This window comes from Oxyura jamaicensis, chromosome Z (assembly GCF_011077185.1).
Source record: "Oxyura jamaicensis isolate SHBP4307 breed ruddy duck chromosome Z, BPBGC_Ojam_1.0, whole genome shotgun sequence".
Taxonomy (NCBI): domain Eukaryota; kingdom Metazoa; phylum Chordata; class Aves; order Anseriformes; family Anatidae; genus Oxyura; species Oxyura jamaicensis.
Genome location: NC_048926.1, coordinates 24,224,896 through 24,239,621, shown reverse-complemented (window position 1 = coordinate 24,239,621; position 14,726 = coordinate 24,224,896). Strand labels below are relative to the sequence as shown.

The 14,726-nt window shown below is 39.4% G+C and overlaps 1 protein-coding gene across 4 annotated transcripts; it reads right to left on the bottom strand.

Annotated features, from left to right (window-relative positions):
- Positions 1 to 1,708: 1,708 nt before the first annotated feature.
- MTX3 (metaxin 3) lies at positions 1,709 to 11,839 on the bottom strand. 4 transcript variants are annotated; one of them, XM_035310421.1, is made up of 9 exons: positions 11,668 to 11,839; positions 11,115 to 11,184; positions 9,476 to 9,552; positions 7,819 to 7,911; positions 6,925 to 7,107; positions 6,699 to 6,775; positions 5,646 to 5,803; positions 5,140 to 5,228; positions 1,709 to 3,673 (listed from the first exon to the last, which is right to left on the bottom strand). In XM_035310421.1, the coding sequence occupies exons 1-9, from the start codon at positions 11,746 to 11,748 to the stop codon at positions 3,590 to 3,592; spliced, it is 912 nt and encodes a 303-aa protein (XP_035166312.1). In that variant the 5' UTR covers positions 11,749 to 11,839; the 3' UTR covers positions 1,709 to 3,589. The 4 variants fall into 4 exon arrangements, with proteins under 4 accessions (XP_035166312.1, XP_035166311.1, XP_035166313.1 ...); XM_035310420.1 differs by having other exon boundaries at positions 1,709 to 3,647; positions 11,668 to 11,826; XM_035310422.1 differs by lacking the exon at positions 5,140 to 5,228 and having other exon boundaries at positions 11,668 to 11,837.
- Between the last annotated feature and the right edge of the window lie 2,887 nt (positions 11,840 to 14,726).

Below are 14,726 nucleotides of genomic sequence, written 5' to 3'. Positions count from 1 at the left end.
CAGAAACAGTTTTAGCCAGGAATCAAATAAAATTGGGTGTTCTTCTTAATGCAGTGCTCAGTTATATTAGCAAGAGTGATGTGACTTTACCAGTATTTAAGTGTATGAAGTAGACTAATGTACCCCAACGATATTCTGAGAGGGGGGAAAAAAAAGATTTTTAGAACTATCTTGAAAACAATAAAAAGACCTTATTTGTAGCAATTCATTCATAGCATTTTTCATCTCACTTCTTCAGGCATATGCATATTCCTGCAACCAGCTCACAGAATAGCCCTGACAACATCTACACATAAGCTTTCAGTACAAAATTGCCTGCGAGTGGGGGGTGTTAAATTTGCAACCTGCCAAAGTGGTTCATCCCACTTAAAACTGGCAGCCTCCTCCATGAGAGAAAGTGCAGCAGGCTGGATGAGTTGCTCTAGAGGTAATAATCTGTTGCCAGCCTGCACCTTCAAGGAGGGTGGAGGAAGCCTACCAGCTGCTGTGGCAGCAGCAGTACAGCAGAAACAAGAAGTTATTTCCTGCATTTACATGTTGTGGTACATGCACAAAAAAACAAATAACAACAACAAATAAAAACATAATTCTGAGAGTGCAGAGCTGCAGTACATACAAGCAGCTGTTCTGCACACGAAGCAGATCACTGTGAGGTTTCATGACCCCACTGCTGCAGCATGGCCAGAAGGGCTGACTGCTTATGCTTGCAGACCATCTGCAGTCTCAAGCAGTAGAAGAAAAGCCAATCAATCACTGCAGCCAGTTTCCACCCAGTTTTGTAGCAATCCGCCTCTGAAGTTGGAAGCAAAGGCTTCCTTTACATGCAGTAGAGAAGCACACTTTCAAGACTGAATTAACTTAGCTATTTTAAGTAGCTACTGTCAGGAGATGAATCACACCTAAACTCCACCTTTCTCCACTAGCTGGAGAACAAGCTTTGGCTTACTTCAGATGCAGATAGCTACCTTTACTCAAACTGATCCCACTCTGGACTTGTAACTGCCCAGGTTCAAAAATTCAGACACACAAATGCAGCAGTAAACTACTTGGCAAATTTGAGTTGTCAGGCCAGAAATGACAGTTTTCACTTAAAGGAGTTTGATTTTGAATTGAGCTCAGATGAAAAGTAAAAAAGGAAGGAAGCACATGGCTGAGCAATCACACGGGATGTCTGGGATTGTGTATACTACTGCAGGCAATGCTTGCTCTAGCCCTGTTGTTCTACCCCATCCAGTGACTGAAGCTGCCAAGCAGATCATGCTGTCACACCAGCAAAGGGTCACGTTTAGTAAGATTAGAAGACCTGTGCATCTCCATACTGCCACAGAAGCATTTGTGCAGGAAAATAAAGGGGTGGTTTTGAAGAGCTGTAACTAACATTTAAATCAGACATTATGGATACACTAAAATGTTTGCCCAAGGAAGTGGTGGCATCACTGTCCCTGGGGGTGTTTAAGGAAATAACTTGGTGCTTAGGGACATGGTTTAGCGGGTGACAATGGCAGTAGGGTGATAGTTGGACTGAATGATCTTGGAGGTCTTTTCCAACCTTAATGATTCTATGCTCCAGTTTCTTGTTTTAACAGTCAGTGCTTTGTTCTTGTTGTTTTGGTTTAGGTTTTCATGGACAAGATAAAACTTTACACAAGGAAAAAAAATACTAAAAAACCTCACATCTGACAACCTGCATAAAAGTCACTACCAAAACTCCAGTAAAAGTCTAAAATTTTAATCTTGGAACAATGACCTTTTTACAAAGATTTCAAAGACTGAGTGTACATATTCACAAAAGCAACTAAGGAATGCTATCCATAGCTGTGTTCATAAATAAAAGATTCTGAAAGGCAATGTGACTTGATCTCATTTAAACCTTGTCAAGATACAGGCAGTAAAAATTTTAAACATTTGACTTACTTTTACACTTACTAGATAGTCAGTTTATTCAATTATCATGAGTCTGAAGTAGATTCATTTCAAAATCACAAAAAAGTATTCTAGTAAGAGCAAAAGCTTGAACCTTAAAGTGCTTATTAGACACCCAACATTTTAGGTGTAATTAGGAAATGCTAAAGATAATCTTATTACATTCCTTAAATAGAGTCTGAAAGTACAGTATGTACACAATCTACAGTCTTGTCTGTATAAACATTAAATAATTTACCTTCGTATCTCAAATGTGACTAGTAATGAAGGGAAGCTGAAAGACTACCTTGATTTTGCTAGGAAAAAAAAAAAAAAAAAAAAAAAAAAAAAAACAGAACTCATCCTATACATACAATCATCAGAATTCTGTACCCAAAGTGCTGCCATTGTGGTCAATCCCCTTGACTAATTCTGTTTACACCACTCATGGAGCACCTAGCGGTACATTACCAACAAGAATTACAGCAGATCTCTTGTGACGGAATTGCTTAGGTCCCTAGAACAGGCAAGGCTTCTACTAAGAGGAAGTGTAATGAGACTTAAGTCCCTCAATTAAACAGAAGAAATACGTGCTGCAGTGTATTACAATTTGCAGCAACAAAAGAACTTTGAACTAGACTGCCAACAAATAAGAATTTAGATGTCTTATATTTCAGCTTTTCAGTGAACTGTAGTGCTTATAAAAAGTAAGACAAAATTAATTAGAGGCATCTGTGACAAATTAAAAAGCCTACATCAACTTTTTTTTTTTACAAACTCCTAATTAGTTCATTTCAGTACAGAGCCACACTGTACTAGTCACTTAGTCAAGTCTCTCACCCAAATCAAACCTTTCCATCTCACTACCAGCCCACTGCAATTTTGACTTAAGGTTTTGTAGCCTGTGGTATTATCCCGCACACAGGTTAAGCCTGTTTCACACAGGACTAATACCAGGTATCTGTGAAACGTGCAGATTGTGCCTCACTGTACTCCCCATGGCACACACTTCTCGACATGTCCCCTCTATGCACAACTTGACAAGCTTTCAAAAATACAAACACCCTTAAAACACAAGAGTGTTCATGAAAGCACAAGAAAAAATATTTAACTTCCTCTCATTGCTTTTCATTTCTCATCTGCTGAGAAAGGCAACACCTCCTTCTCTTGCAGTCTTTTCACCAATTTTACAACTGGACTTTGTAATTTTTAGGAAGATAAAAAAGTATACATCCACTCACACACAGTAATATGATTACAGTAATATCAAAAGCCATAAACTAAAACAAAAGTGAACAATCCATAAACATATTGGAATTCCATAAAAAGAGAATTTTAACTTTTGGTCAGCATTTCTGCTAGGCTAAAGACAAAAATCTGCTGTACAAAATAACTTTAACATGTGCAGGAATAAGCCCCGTGTTTAATACTTTACTTTAACCTCAGCTTAGTGTGTGGTCAGCTTGAACTACTAATTTTCTTAAAATAACAGGTAGACAGTACATTGCAAAGCTGTATTTCTTCCCTACTTGTACCCACGAGTAGATTCCTCCCATGCAAAACCACACTCGTGAAAAAATTGCTGTGAAGTTCAGAAGAGTTGAAGGCGAACACATGTGCATGGGCAACAAGAGCTGTCAAGGTGACAATCGATTCAATGGACTTTCTTCTCCACCTGCAGCAAGCTTCAGTGTTGTAAGCTTTCGAGGGGGGTGCTGTGGACTCTTACGAAGGTTGTCATCCATCTGCAGAGAAATAATGAGAGCCGGATCTGGCAAATGGTAGAATATAAATTACACGATTAGTCTATTTGTAAGGACTCCCATTAAGAAGTACACTGGTTTGTCGGTTTGTTGTTTTTTTTGGTTGGTTGGTTGGTTGGGTTTGTTGGTTTTTCACCTTGTTATTTCAGCCCTAGCCAAAACAGATGTCTTGGTTCCTTTCCACTCCCAAATATCTGCTTTTGTTAGAGCTGCTATTCACACCATTAGCATATGGCACATTAAATGCAGGGCAAAATGGGAATGCTTCTGTTTGGATCATTCCATAAAGATTACCGAAGAAAGCAACATTGTTACCTTCTTCTGAGAGGTCAAAGTTTCAATCTTGTACAATAGCCAAACCCTGCCAGAAAGCAAATCAAAAGTCAAATTGCTAACATCAATGGATACTTTTGCATGATCAGCACCTTGCAGGAACAAATCTTTTTTTTCAAATTAGAAATGCTCTGTAGGTGTTGAACGAATTTAGATTAGCTAAAGGTTTCAAAAAGTATTTAATAAAGAGACTGTGATAAGACCTTTCAAAAGACAGGTTAAATTTTGTCTCTGAATATGAGGATTTTATATTTTTATAGGATATCACTCTAATGCCCTTTGTGTACTGATGTATCAAAAGAAAAATGGCATGTAGCTACTGTAGAATAAACAAAATCACAGAAGGCAGCATAGGGGAGATCTTCAAAGACTGTCTAGTCCATTGCACTTCCTCACGGTACAATCAGCTTTATCTAAATCATGTCTGATAAACGTCTACTTCGTTCATTCTTTAAAACTTCCACAGCCACACTTCAATACCACAAAGAGATAAAACCAATACCTAATGCTACAGAAGCCATACATAATTAATAACCCATTTGATACTCGGATCTTTTCCAGAAAGAAGTGCCTTCTATCCTAGTAAGAGCTGTATATAGAATTAGTTTACTGATGGAGACAGAAGTATTTTTAACATAAGTTGCACAGCTGTTGACAGGTGCTGAGTAACAGACTTGGAAACAAAGTAAAGAGAAATAAAAGCCAGACACAGAACAAGCAGAAGGAAGGACTGTGTAGTAGTGACTACAGCATTCAGCTGGGAGTAAGCAGTGAAGGGTGTAGGTCTTAAGACCAGTTTCTGAGTTCTACTCAGAAGTTTTCTTGCTGACGTATTGTAAGATCATTTCGGACTGTTGATAACACATTTGCTTTCCCCCTTGCATGGTATGTGCACTCATGGGTAGACATGCTTCTACACTTTTTATGCACACTTGCAAAACAATGTTGATTGTAATAAACATACTTTTTATGTACAAGTCTTAATTAATTATTCCTTTCAAATTATGTTATTTTCCTTCTATACAAAGTAACTCATTAGAAAAGAAAATTAAACTAAAATGTCCATTGTACAGTTGCAAGTTTATCTGTAAACAAGCACCCGCAAAGAAGCAGGAAGATTAGAGACTGAAGTAAAAGTAACCTTTTCAATCAAGTTGGATTCCTTATTTACAAGCTGTGTGAGTTTCTGCAGATTAGCATCTGCGGTATCCTGTCCAGATGGAGACTGGCCTGGAGGGTGAAGGTAGAAAGATGAAGAGTGAAAAGGCATTTACAAAAGCTTTTGCAGCCTTAAAAAGAAACAAACACTGGAGAGAAAGTTCATTCAGTATTTTTATCCCTTCTAAGAAGAATTTAAGTGGAAAAGCCATTCTGTGTCAGAGAAACAGAAGCACTAAGCATTAGCTATAGCATAGATACAAGTGCATTTTGCCAAGGCTTGACAGGCTCTAAAACTGATTATTAAACCTTGCCTTTAATTTTCAATCTTTTCTGCACAGCTATGGAAGTTATCCTATCTCATTTCCCCACAGAAGCTTCAGCACAAATTATATAAAATCTAATTCTGCTTTAGTTACATGTGGAAACCACCATTTCTAATTCAAACAAACCATACATGACAAAAAGCAGAAAAGAAACACATCTTACCTGAGACAGTTAACCTAAAGTAGCACGTTAAAATATCATCACAGAACCGACACAGGTTGGGAAGCTGTTTCAAATGTTCTTGTAATTGTACTCTGGGGAAGCACACTTTATAAACTGGTGCAAGAAAACCGAATACAAAGGCATCCAGGGTAGTAGGCCTGAAAAGCGTGACAAAACAAAATAACAACACAAAATGAATGTGACTGAGGTAAGACAATAAGAATTCTAGAACATAACCATTTTCTGCATATATCAAACAATTCAGGATAGAATTTGGTCAACTATTCTGGCATTACATCGTTTCATATCAGATAAATGTTTTGTACAAATGTTCTACTGATTTCAGCACCTTTGAACTAGAGAGGTGCTGGCAAGCTGTACCAGTAGCTTCTGTATTAAAATCCAGTCATGCATCATGCACACTGAAAAACAAACCACTCTTAAACACACTTCTGGCATAAAAAAAAAAAAAGCAAGTAAGATGGATGCCACCAGAACAGGATCCTCTCTCATGGCGTGGTCCAACTTCACTGGCTAAAGGAACAGATGAACAGATCGCTCCTCTTACGGTCTCTTGGTGCAATGCTATTGGCAATATCTGCTTCCTGTTTCATGCACATATAAAGAACAGCTTTCCAAGACCTACATCCTCTTCCCAAGGAGGTAGTAGTGGTAACATGTCAGGCTTCCAGTATTTTTTCTACATAAAGGCACAGGAGGTGACATTTAGTGTCTAGAAAAGAATTCTCTAGTGCTACACTAACTCATCAAGCACCCCACATGAGCAGCTGTAGGCAGCATCTGCTGCTCCGTGGAAAGATGCAGTTAAGGGAGCCACTGGACTAACTGAGTCCAAAGATCTCTTTGGAGCCCTGTTTACTCATTCACACTTATCTGAAAAAGTAGAGTGTCAAACATGAAACTACTGTGCAGCACCTTCTAACATTGTCAGGTTAAAAAAAAAAGTCTAAGTGTACAAAGGATCGTGCAGTACCTGTTTTATTAGCCACAAAAAACAAAATGGAAAAAAAAGAAAAAAGAAAGCATACTCACATATTTCCAAAGAAAAACTGAGATGTTCCCAACCTCTTAGACAGGAGATTTAGGCATTCCTTGGCATCCCTGTATATCTGATGAGACACAAAGCCATTTAAGAGCCCTAGCTGCAGTACAGGCTAGTATATACCACATCACACACCATTTAGCCGTGTGCTAGACTATTTCAGTTCTAGTCCTTTTACAGCACCAAGTTATGAATTCTATACCAAACAACACATACCTGTGCTTCCACTTCAGTGAGACTGTACAATGGAGGTCCCCCCTTGGTCAGCAAGATCCTGTTAAGAGCTTCCCTGGACATCTTTCCAGGCAGATACAAACTCAGAGGGAAGGGAATCCTCGAGGCAAACCATGGCTTTGTTACACTGCAGTAATTCTCAGCCTCAACCCAAAACGTGTGCAGCTACATCAACACATGAAAGAATATCACTGGAATTTGAGCAAGGATACTAGACTTCTCTTATATAAATCTTAAAATAAAAAATATATTATGATGAATTTGAAAGCCTTGAAGGATAGCTGAAGAAGCTAGCCTATGATACTACCTGGTCAGAATATTTTTGCCTATACAGATTCAAGTTCAAGTCATTCAACAGACCCAAAGGTTGAGGATTTTTATAGCTCCAATGTACTTACACTAAATTGGCGAGGGCATGTGGCCATGTGTTATTTACTGAACTGAAAAATGAACTACTGGTGGGTATTTAAATTTCTTAAAAGTTCCCACTGAACAGTTCAAAAAGCCTTCACAGTTGTGCACTCCACATCAGACATACCACACCTTACTCAAAACTTTTTCAAAAGGATCAAGTGAAACAAAAAATGGCCAGAATAGGTTGCTTTCAGGATACTGTTTCCCAAAAAATATCTAAGAAAAAAACACATCAGAGGTGCCACTTTAAAATGTCTTTCATAAATTCATTATTATTACTTCACACCTCCCACACACTTTTTTCCTTTTCCAAAGTTGCTAGGCAGTCTTTTCAAAATTGCACTAATAATGCAAATACATTCATGCCAGGACTATGGCTGACAGACTTCTCTCAACTGGACGCCTGTTGTAATAACCACTTTTAAACATTCTGGCCATTATAAAATATTTCCCAGTATTTACCAGAGCAGGAAGCAGTTTCTCTTCAAGTAGTGCAATATAAGCCAGTGTGTCAGCTCCTTGTTTTGCAGACAATTCATAATCAGCATTGTATTTCTGTGAATTAAAAAAAAAAAAAAAAAAAAAATGCACACAGAAAAACAATAGTACAAATAGTGTTACACAGAACTTTCCAGAAAGATAATCAACACAACCCAAAACTTCTTCAAAGTTAACAGCTAGCAAGTTAGTAAATACCACAATATTTTTCTGGACAAAAAGCATACAAGTGGACTTTTTTTTTTCCTTTACTTCTTCAGGCTAGCTATGTCAAACATAGATATGTATCCTTACAACTTCCATTTTAACTGTCCCATTCTTTGATTTCTGGGCCTTCCCATTGCCAAAATAACTCTTGTGCCTACTTCCATTGCTTTCCAAGCAACTGCCCAGTAACCCTGACGCAATTTTTCAGTATTTGGGGCTGTAAAAAACAGGTGGTAAATCCCCATCCATATGTTTGAGGAAGCACCTGGCCCTTAACTTGTTAAACATAAAAAAACAAAAGCATTCCTGTCTTTTAATTGCCATTCCAGAGAGTCAAAAATTAGATACTAATAATTGAAGACACCAAGTGCACAGCTAAATTAAAGCAGTTACAGCTACCTGAGCTCTTGATTCTGACACAGAATCTTTTTAATGTACATTAAAAGGCTTGGTAGGTTTTTCGGGAACTTCATTAATTTAGAAACAGCAAAAGGTCAGTGATGATCCACCTTATTTTTAGATATCTGAAAAGCATTCCCATTACTGTTATACTCTGAGTTAAAGAGGGTATTTTTTCCCCAACATGAAGGAATCTTTGGTATTCAAATGGCTATGAAACTTCTGAATTTTAAAAAGACTGTCTGAAAACCCATCTCAAATGCTCAGTTTTCAGATGCTATTTTTCTCCCCCAAAAGCTTTACAGTTTCACTAACATGCCATTCATCAGATAATCTTCTTGACTAGGAAGGAACTGAATTTCTAATGTAAAAGCAGAACAGTGGGCTGGAAGACCATCTCAGAAATAAAATGATGATACCACGCTTTATAAGACTTTTTTGTACTTTGTGAAAAAATGATGTTGCATAGCTGTACTCTTTGTGAATAAAACATTAGGAGATCTGCAAAAGTTGACTACACAATAACATGATATGCATCGAGAAGTGCTTGCAGACATTTTTATGCAACCAGCTACAGAAAAACCACGTAAATTAAAAAACAACACTTATTTATTATCCCTCAAAAAAAAAAAACAAAAAAAAAACTGTGCACTGGGAGATGATTATCCGTTTGAACAGTTAAAACCATACTTCTCTAAGTGTGATCTCCTAGGTCTACAAAGCTGTAACAATGTTAATGTATTATAACTAAGGGCATAACGAATCTCAGTGAGAAACTGCTCAGTTGAGGCCAGCTTGATGGCCTTTTCAACAAAGGGTTTTCTCAAGCCTATTTTTAAATCTTTCACAAAACTAATAATCAAATTTTCAAATAGCAATCTGCAATCCACCATTTCACAATTCTCATTTGTGGATGAAAAACAAGAAAGCACTGGGTCAGAATTGGGTTCCAGGGTTTTGGAAGTCTGCATCAGTCTATATGGAATACATGTAGATTCTTTTGAGAGCAACCTACCTGCTTCCTTAAGAAGTTTAGTATTTTTGCTGGCTGGGAAATGACAATGTCTTCTGATACCAGGACTGGTACATTTTCTAGAAGGCACAAATGATGCAGTCAACTGAATTTATATGTAATAATTATAACGTAACTGGGAAGTGACAAGTCACTTCATCTGTTTTCCTTTTCTCCATAGCATGCTCTGATCTTCCGAATACATATATATAAACTAGGTTATACCTCTCTGAGTTCCAACAAGATCACAAACATGTTTAGCATATCATTAATAACAATACATAAAAAGGGCCCAGACTGAAGCCAATGTCAACTACTAGCTATCTGACACTTTGAGAACCAGGCTACTGGTATGGATTTCAGATATCCATCTTAACACAAACATTCCAACCAGTCCAAATGCCCTCTCAACTCATTTTTCTCTAGGTCTATCCTTCCTTCTAGTCCTATTTTTCTCCTGCTCTTTGTCTCCAAACCACTTTTAACCACCTGTTTTCTCTAGCCTTGCTACAACCACTGCCCAAGCTAACAGTGCAAAAATGACCAGGACCTCTTCCAGAACAAAATAAATCCCTTCTCCCAGAAGCATATTATCCTGCCTTTACTCCTTATATTGCAGAATCTAAGACTATAAAATCTCTGTAGCAGGAACTACCTTGCAGTGCATTCACGAAGTACCTACAACAATGATGAGCCTAATATGACCTCGATGCAAAATACTAATAAAATTTCATTTATAAAAGACACGTATTATTTGGACTTTTTTTTTTTTTTTTTGTAAATTTGTGGCTTGTTTTGTTTTGTTTCTTGGTATGGATTTTAAATATCTTGACTATCAAAAAAGCAACAGAATTTTTGAGAAGTATACCCAGCTTGTTCTTTGGAGTTCTGCTAGTGGAACGTAATAAATCAAACACCAAGAGGCAAAGAGCCAAATTCTACGTGGACATAGTAGTGCCTAAATTGAGGACATAGTAAGTTAAAGTGACAGACTACTTTATCCTTGCAGTGATTTTTATCTCTCTGGAATATACCAGGACAATACCCTAAATGCTGAGCAAACAGGTAAGGATTGAGTAGAGGCATGCAACATACCCCATATCCTCTGACACCTTCAACCTTACCTGCAACCTGTCAGGCAACTAGGTTGTTACTCACCTTTTATGATTCAACCTCTGTAACTCTGCACACTAATAAACACCCTAGTTGATGTCAGTTACACTCTTTAGGACTGATATTCTACTTCCAACTACACCAGCCTTTTAAATTATGTGTAATTAAAGAACGCTACTTCCATATGCAAGTCTAGCTACTACCACATAAACATGCAAACTGCTTTCACTGTACCCTCTATTTAAAATGCCTGACATTCTTGCTTTGTTGATTCTCCTCTGCTCCATCCATACACATTTTAATAAAGTGCCCTTTAAGGCATCTTATTTATGTCTTTCATTATTTTACCCCTGAAAAACCATCACACTCGAGAAGCTGTTTATCAATGTGTAATGGATACAGGAATAGCATAGGAAGGGACTACTCATGAACACAAAACCAAAGTAAACTAAAAAAATGAAACTTTGAAATTAGAACCCACATTTATAGAGTGATGAGGATTAAACTAATAAAAATGCAAACAAGGTACCTTTTGGAGTTCTCCAAGAGTTATTTATAGTATTCACTGTCAGAGGAGCACCAGAAAATTTAGCATAAGCCTGCAACAGATTGCAGAAAATAAACAAAAAATGTAGTCAGCCATGTGCAAGAAAAGCGTACGATAGCATTTTAAAAGGGCAGGTCACGACAAAACACGAGCAGTATGACCGCTTGGGCTGAACAGGCAACGTCCACCGGCACTACCTGCGCGCGCTGTGTTTTTGAACCGGGAGGTTCTTAAGGATTTTTCTCGGAACTTCCAGCCGAGACGAGCACCAAGGGCACGAGTTTTGTTTGTTCCACCCAGCTGCGGGCCGCTCGGCGAGGCCGGGGCACGCCGCCCCCTGCTCCGCCGGGCAGCCCCGCCGGGCCCCTCGCCCCGCACAAGCCGCGCCCGGCCTCAGGGCGACACGGGCGGGCGCGCCCCTGGGCGCCTACACCTCCTCCTCGTTCTCCTCCCCAGCTGCCGGCAAGCCCGGCGGCGCCGCGCCTCCCTCCCCGCCGCCCTCCCGTGGTGGCGGGCGGCGGCCCCCCGCCGTTACCATGACGGTCAGAGACTCCGGGTGCAGGGACGGCAGCCCCCAGTCGCCTCCCCAGCAGCTCAGCTCCATGGGAGCCGCCATCTTGTCGGCCGGCACCGCGCAGCGCCCCGCTGCTGCCCTCGCATGGCGGCGCCCGAGCGGCCCCGGCCGCGCCGCGGGGAGAGGGAAGGGGGCGGAGGCCGCGAGGGGACGGAGGGGAGCCGCCGGCCGTGGGGGGCTCTCTCCGGTCGTGCCCTGCCGCCCCAAAGACGTGTCCCTGCCTGGTGAGCGCCACCCGTGAACATTGCCGCGTCGCCAAGCCCCAGCGGGTTACTTGACGCGAAGTTACGGCTTTCCACAGGAACGAGGACGTTGACTTTTCATTGAATGTAAGGAAAAGTTGTCAGCAATTTGGCTTCAAAAATAAGGAATCCTGACCATACGGCACCGGTCTTGACCAAGTTACAATAACAACCCGTTCGCTGTATATTTTTACTGTGGACATTTAAAAATACCGAGTCTGCGCTTCAGTTCATCATTTGCGCAGACATGCCACAGCACTACTTAATGTTAAAATACTACATCAAGTAAAACGGTTCCATCCTTCCCACAAAAAGAAAAATACCACCGTGCCTTAAAAACAAAAACTGCACTGGCCACCCATATTCAGGTCTGTCATTCATAAAGAGATGAGGAGACCAAGGGCAAAGCTTCTTCCTCCCTTTCTCCTCAAATCTGTGGTTTCAGCTCTCCACAAAGTTTGTGGCAGAACGTGCAGTGAAGAAAATCTACCACATGGATCTGAGATCATTCAACTCCAGTTTTAGAGGAACATGGGAGAAGAAAAACATATCAATTTTCTTTCCTCAGAAAAATACATGATTGGGAATATCAGCAGTAGTGATTTGGTTTTCCAACATCTAATCAAATTTCCCCCTGTAAAGAGGTACAGGTTCTAAAAGATACCTTTCTTCTCCTCCCCCCAGGGAGCAGCTAACTCCCAGTCAGTCCTCCCAGGTACTCTGCTCACTGGTGTCATCTCGCTGAGGTGGGCAAGCTAAGGAAGCAAGACTGGCTCTTACCAGCTGCAATCCCCAACATCTCTTTCTCTATGGAGGATGAACCAGCTTAGGGCTCTCCTTCAGACAGGTTGCAAGAATGCTTAGAGGTTAACAGGAGAGTAAACTTCCCTTGTGTTGCCTTAGGGCCTAATTCATCTCTGCACTGTTTTGTAGTCCTGAGCAAAGACAGGAGAAAAAAAAAAAAAAAAAAAAAAAAAAAAAAAAAAAAAATCTGCATCTTCCCTCCCCCATCCTGAAGCTTTCCAGGAGCTTTTTCCTCTTGGTTGCCTGAGTGGAATTCTTATTAGTGTAAATGAAAAGTAAATAGGTGTGTGAATGGATGCTTTGACTCAAAAAAAGTGGGGTTTCAATTTGTGTTTCTGACAAAGCAAAACTTCCTCTGAAACTTTGAAACTTCATATTCTACACACCCTTTTAATGAAAATGTGGGAGAATCAAACCCGTAAGTGTTGACATAAATATAGAAGGATGTGGCTTAGAGATGTACCTTCCTGAAATTGCACTTGCATTGGGACTTTTATGTCTTAATTTCCCATGTATCCTGACTTGTAATCATCCATATAATTTCATAAGCAGTGTGTCTCCTGATGGTTATTAGGAGCAAAATATGACATCTGAATTAAGCAGTAGGGATTCCTTCCTACATCCTCTACCCCTTTACTTGGAATCTGGGCAAGCTATGGACACTTACAAAGCAAAAACTATCACATTGGCAGCTTCTCTGTATCCTCTACATTTAGAATTTTATCATTTCACATATGATAAGCAGGACAAATATTTTATCAGTTGAGGTTTACTTACTTGCAGATCTTATATAAAAAACGACAGTCTTATATTCCTATAAGAAAATTCCTCATAAAAGTTTACTGGCTGTTTGAAAGTTTCTTGAAAACAAAATGCCCAATAACCACTTTCTGTTGCTTGTCTGAAATATTAAGATCCAGTAAGTTAAGCTGGAGTTTGTTCTTCAGGGAATACAGAAGAGTGAAAAAGCAATAGATTATATTCTATTGTTGTTATTGAAAATGATGGTTAGAAGGTCAAAGTGTCCCATCCAGACAGCAGGTAAACATTATACTTTGTGAAAAAAGGAGGTTGTGATTGAACACAAAATCTCCTTCAGTCTGTAACATACTCCAGTAATAAAACTGAACGTAGAAATGAAAACTTGAAAACTTGCATGGACCTTTTTATGTACTGGCTAGGTTCATTTAAACATGGAGTTAAACAAAGACATTGTGAACTTAATCTGCTTTGTTTCATTATGCAGCAAGCTCTGCCACATTTTGCTTCGATGGGTATTCTTGGTGAATAAGCACAACCAGAAAGCAGGCAGAGCAACAACAGAATTTGGCTGTCACTAATCTAAAACTAATGAGTATATAATGCTACAAACGAGATCTTCCTCCCATAGGGTTGATTTGTATCAGTCCAAAAGACCCTATGGTAACTAAATCAGAAGTGGAAAACAAGTTAAAATGATGTATTAGATATTTTTGACAGAGAAGGGAACTTTTCAAGAAAAGATTTCCTACATTTTGATAAAGAAATTATAGGGTAAATGGTTGTAAATAATTGATAGTCTTCCCTTAGGTGAAAGCAAAACTTTACCATCCTTTTAGCATTTTTTGTTTCTGTCAGCTCTTGTCACTGAATACTTTAATATGCAGCTGTGATGATTTTGCACATCTTAAAGTTGTTTATGTGTCAGGTGTTTAAACCTGTGTTTTCAAAGAATGCTTTTTGGGACTAAGGGTTTCTCCTTCATGCTCATAGAATGTAGAGCAATGTCAATGCTGCTCTAGGTCCAGGTATTAGCCTCTCCAAAAATTCTGTGCTGTCTCCATCCTCTTGCTCAGGGACAAGTTCTGGACTGAAACTTCCTTCTAGGAAGCTTGTGGCACTTTAAGTCCTCGCTTTTTTTTTTTCTTTTTTTTTTTTTTTTTTTTTTTTCATGTCCTTACCTCCTGCCCTACTCCTCCCTGTCTTTCTTCCTGC

Bases quoted from the DNA above. Each gene is read 5' to 3' on its own strand.
- MTX3 (XM_035310420.1), bottom strand. From the start codon at position 11,748: ATGGCGGCTCCCATGGAGCTGAGCTGCTGGGGAGGCGACTGGGGGCTG. The intron at 9,553-11,114 runs GTACCTTGTTTG...TGTGCCTTCTAG, and splicing joins CTCTTGGAGAACTCCAAAAG to AAAATGTACCAGTCCTGGTA. The intron at 5,804-6,698 runs GTGAGTATGCTT...CACGCTTTTCAG, and splicing joins CAGTTTTTCTTTGGAAATAT to GCCTACTACCCTGGATGCCT.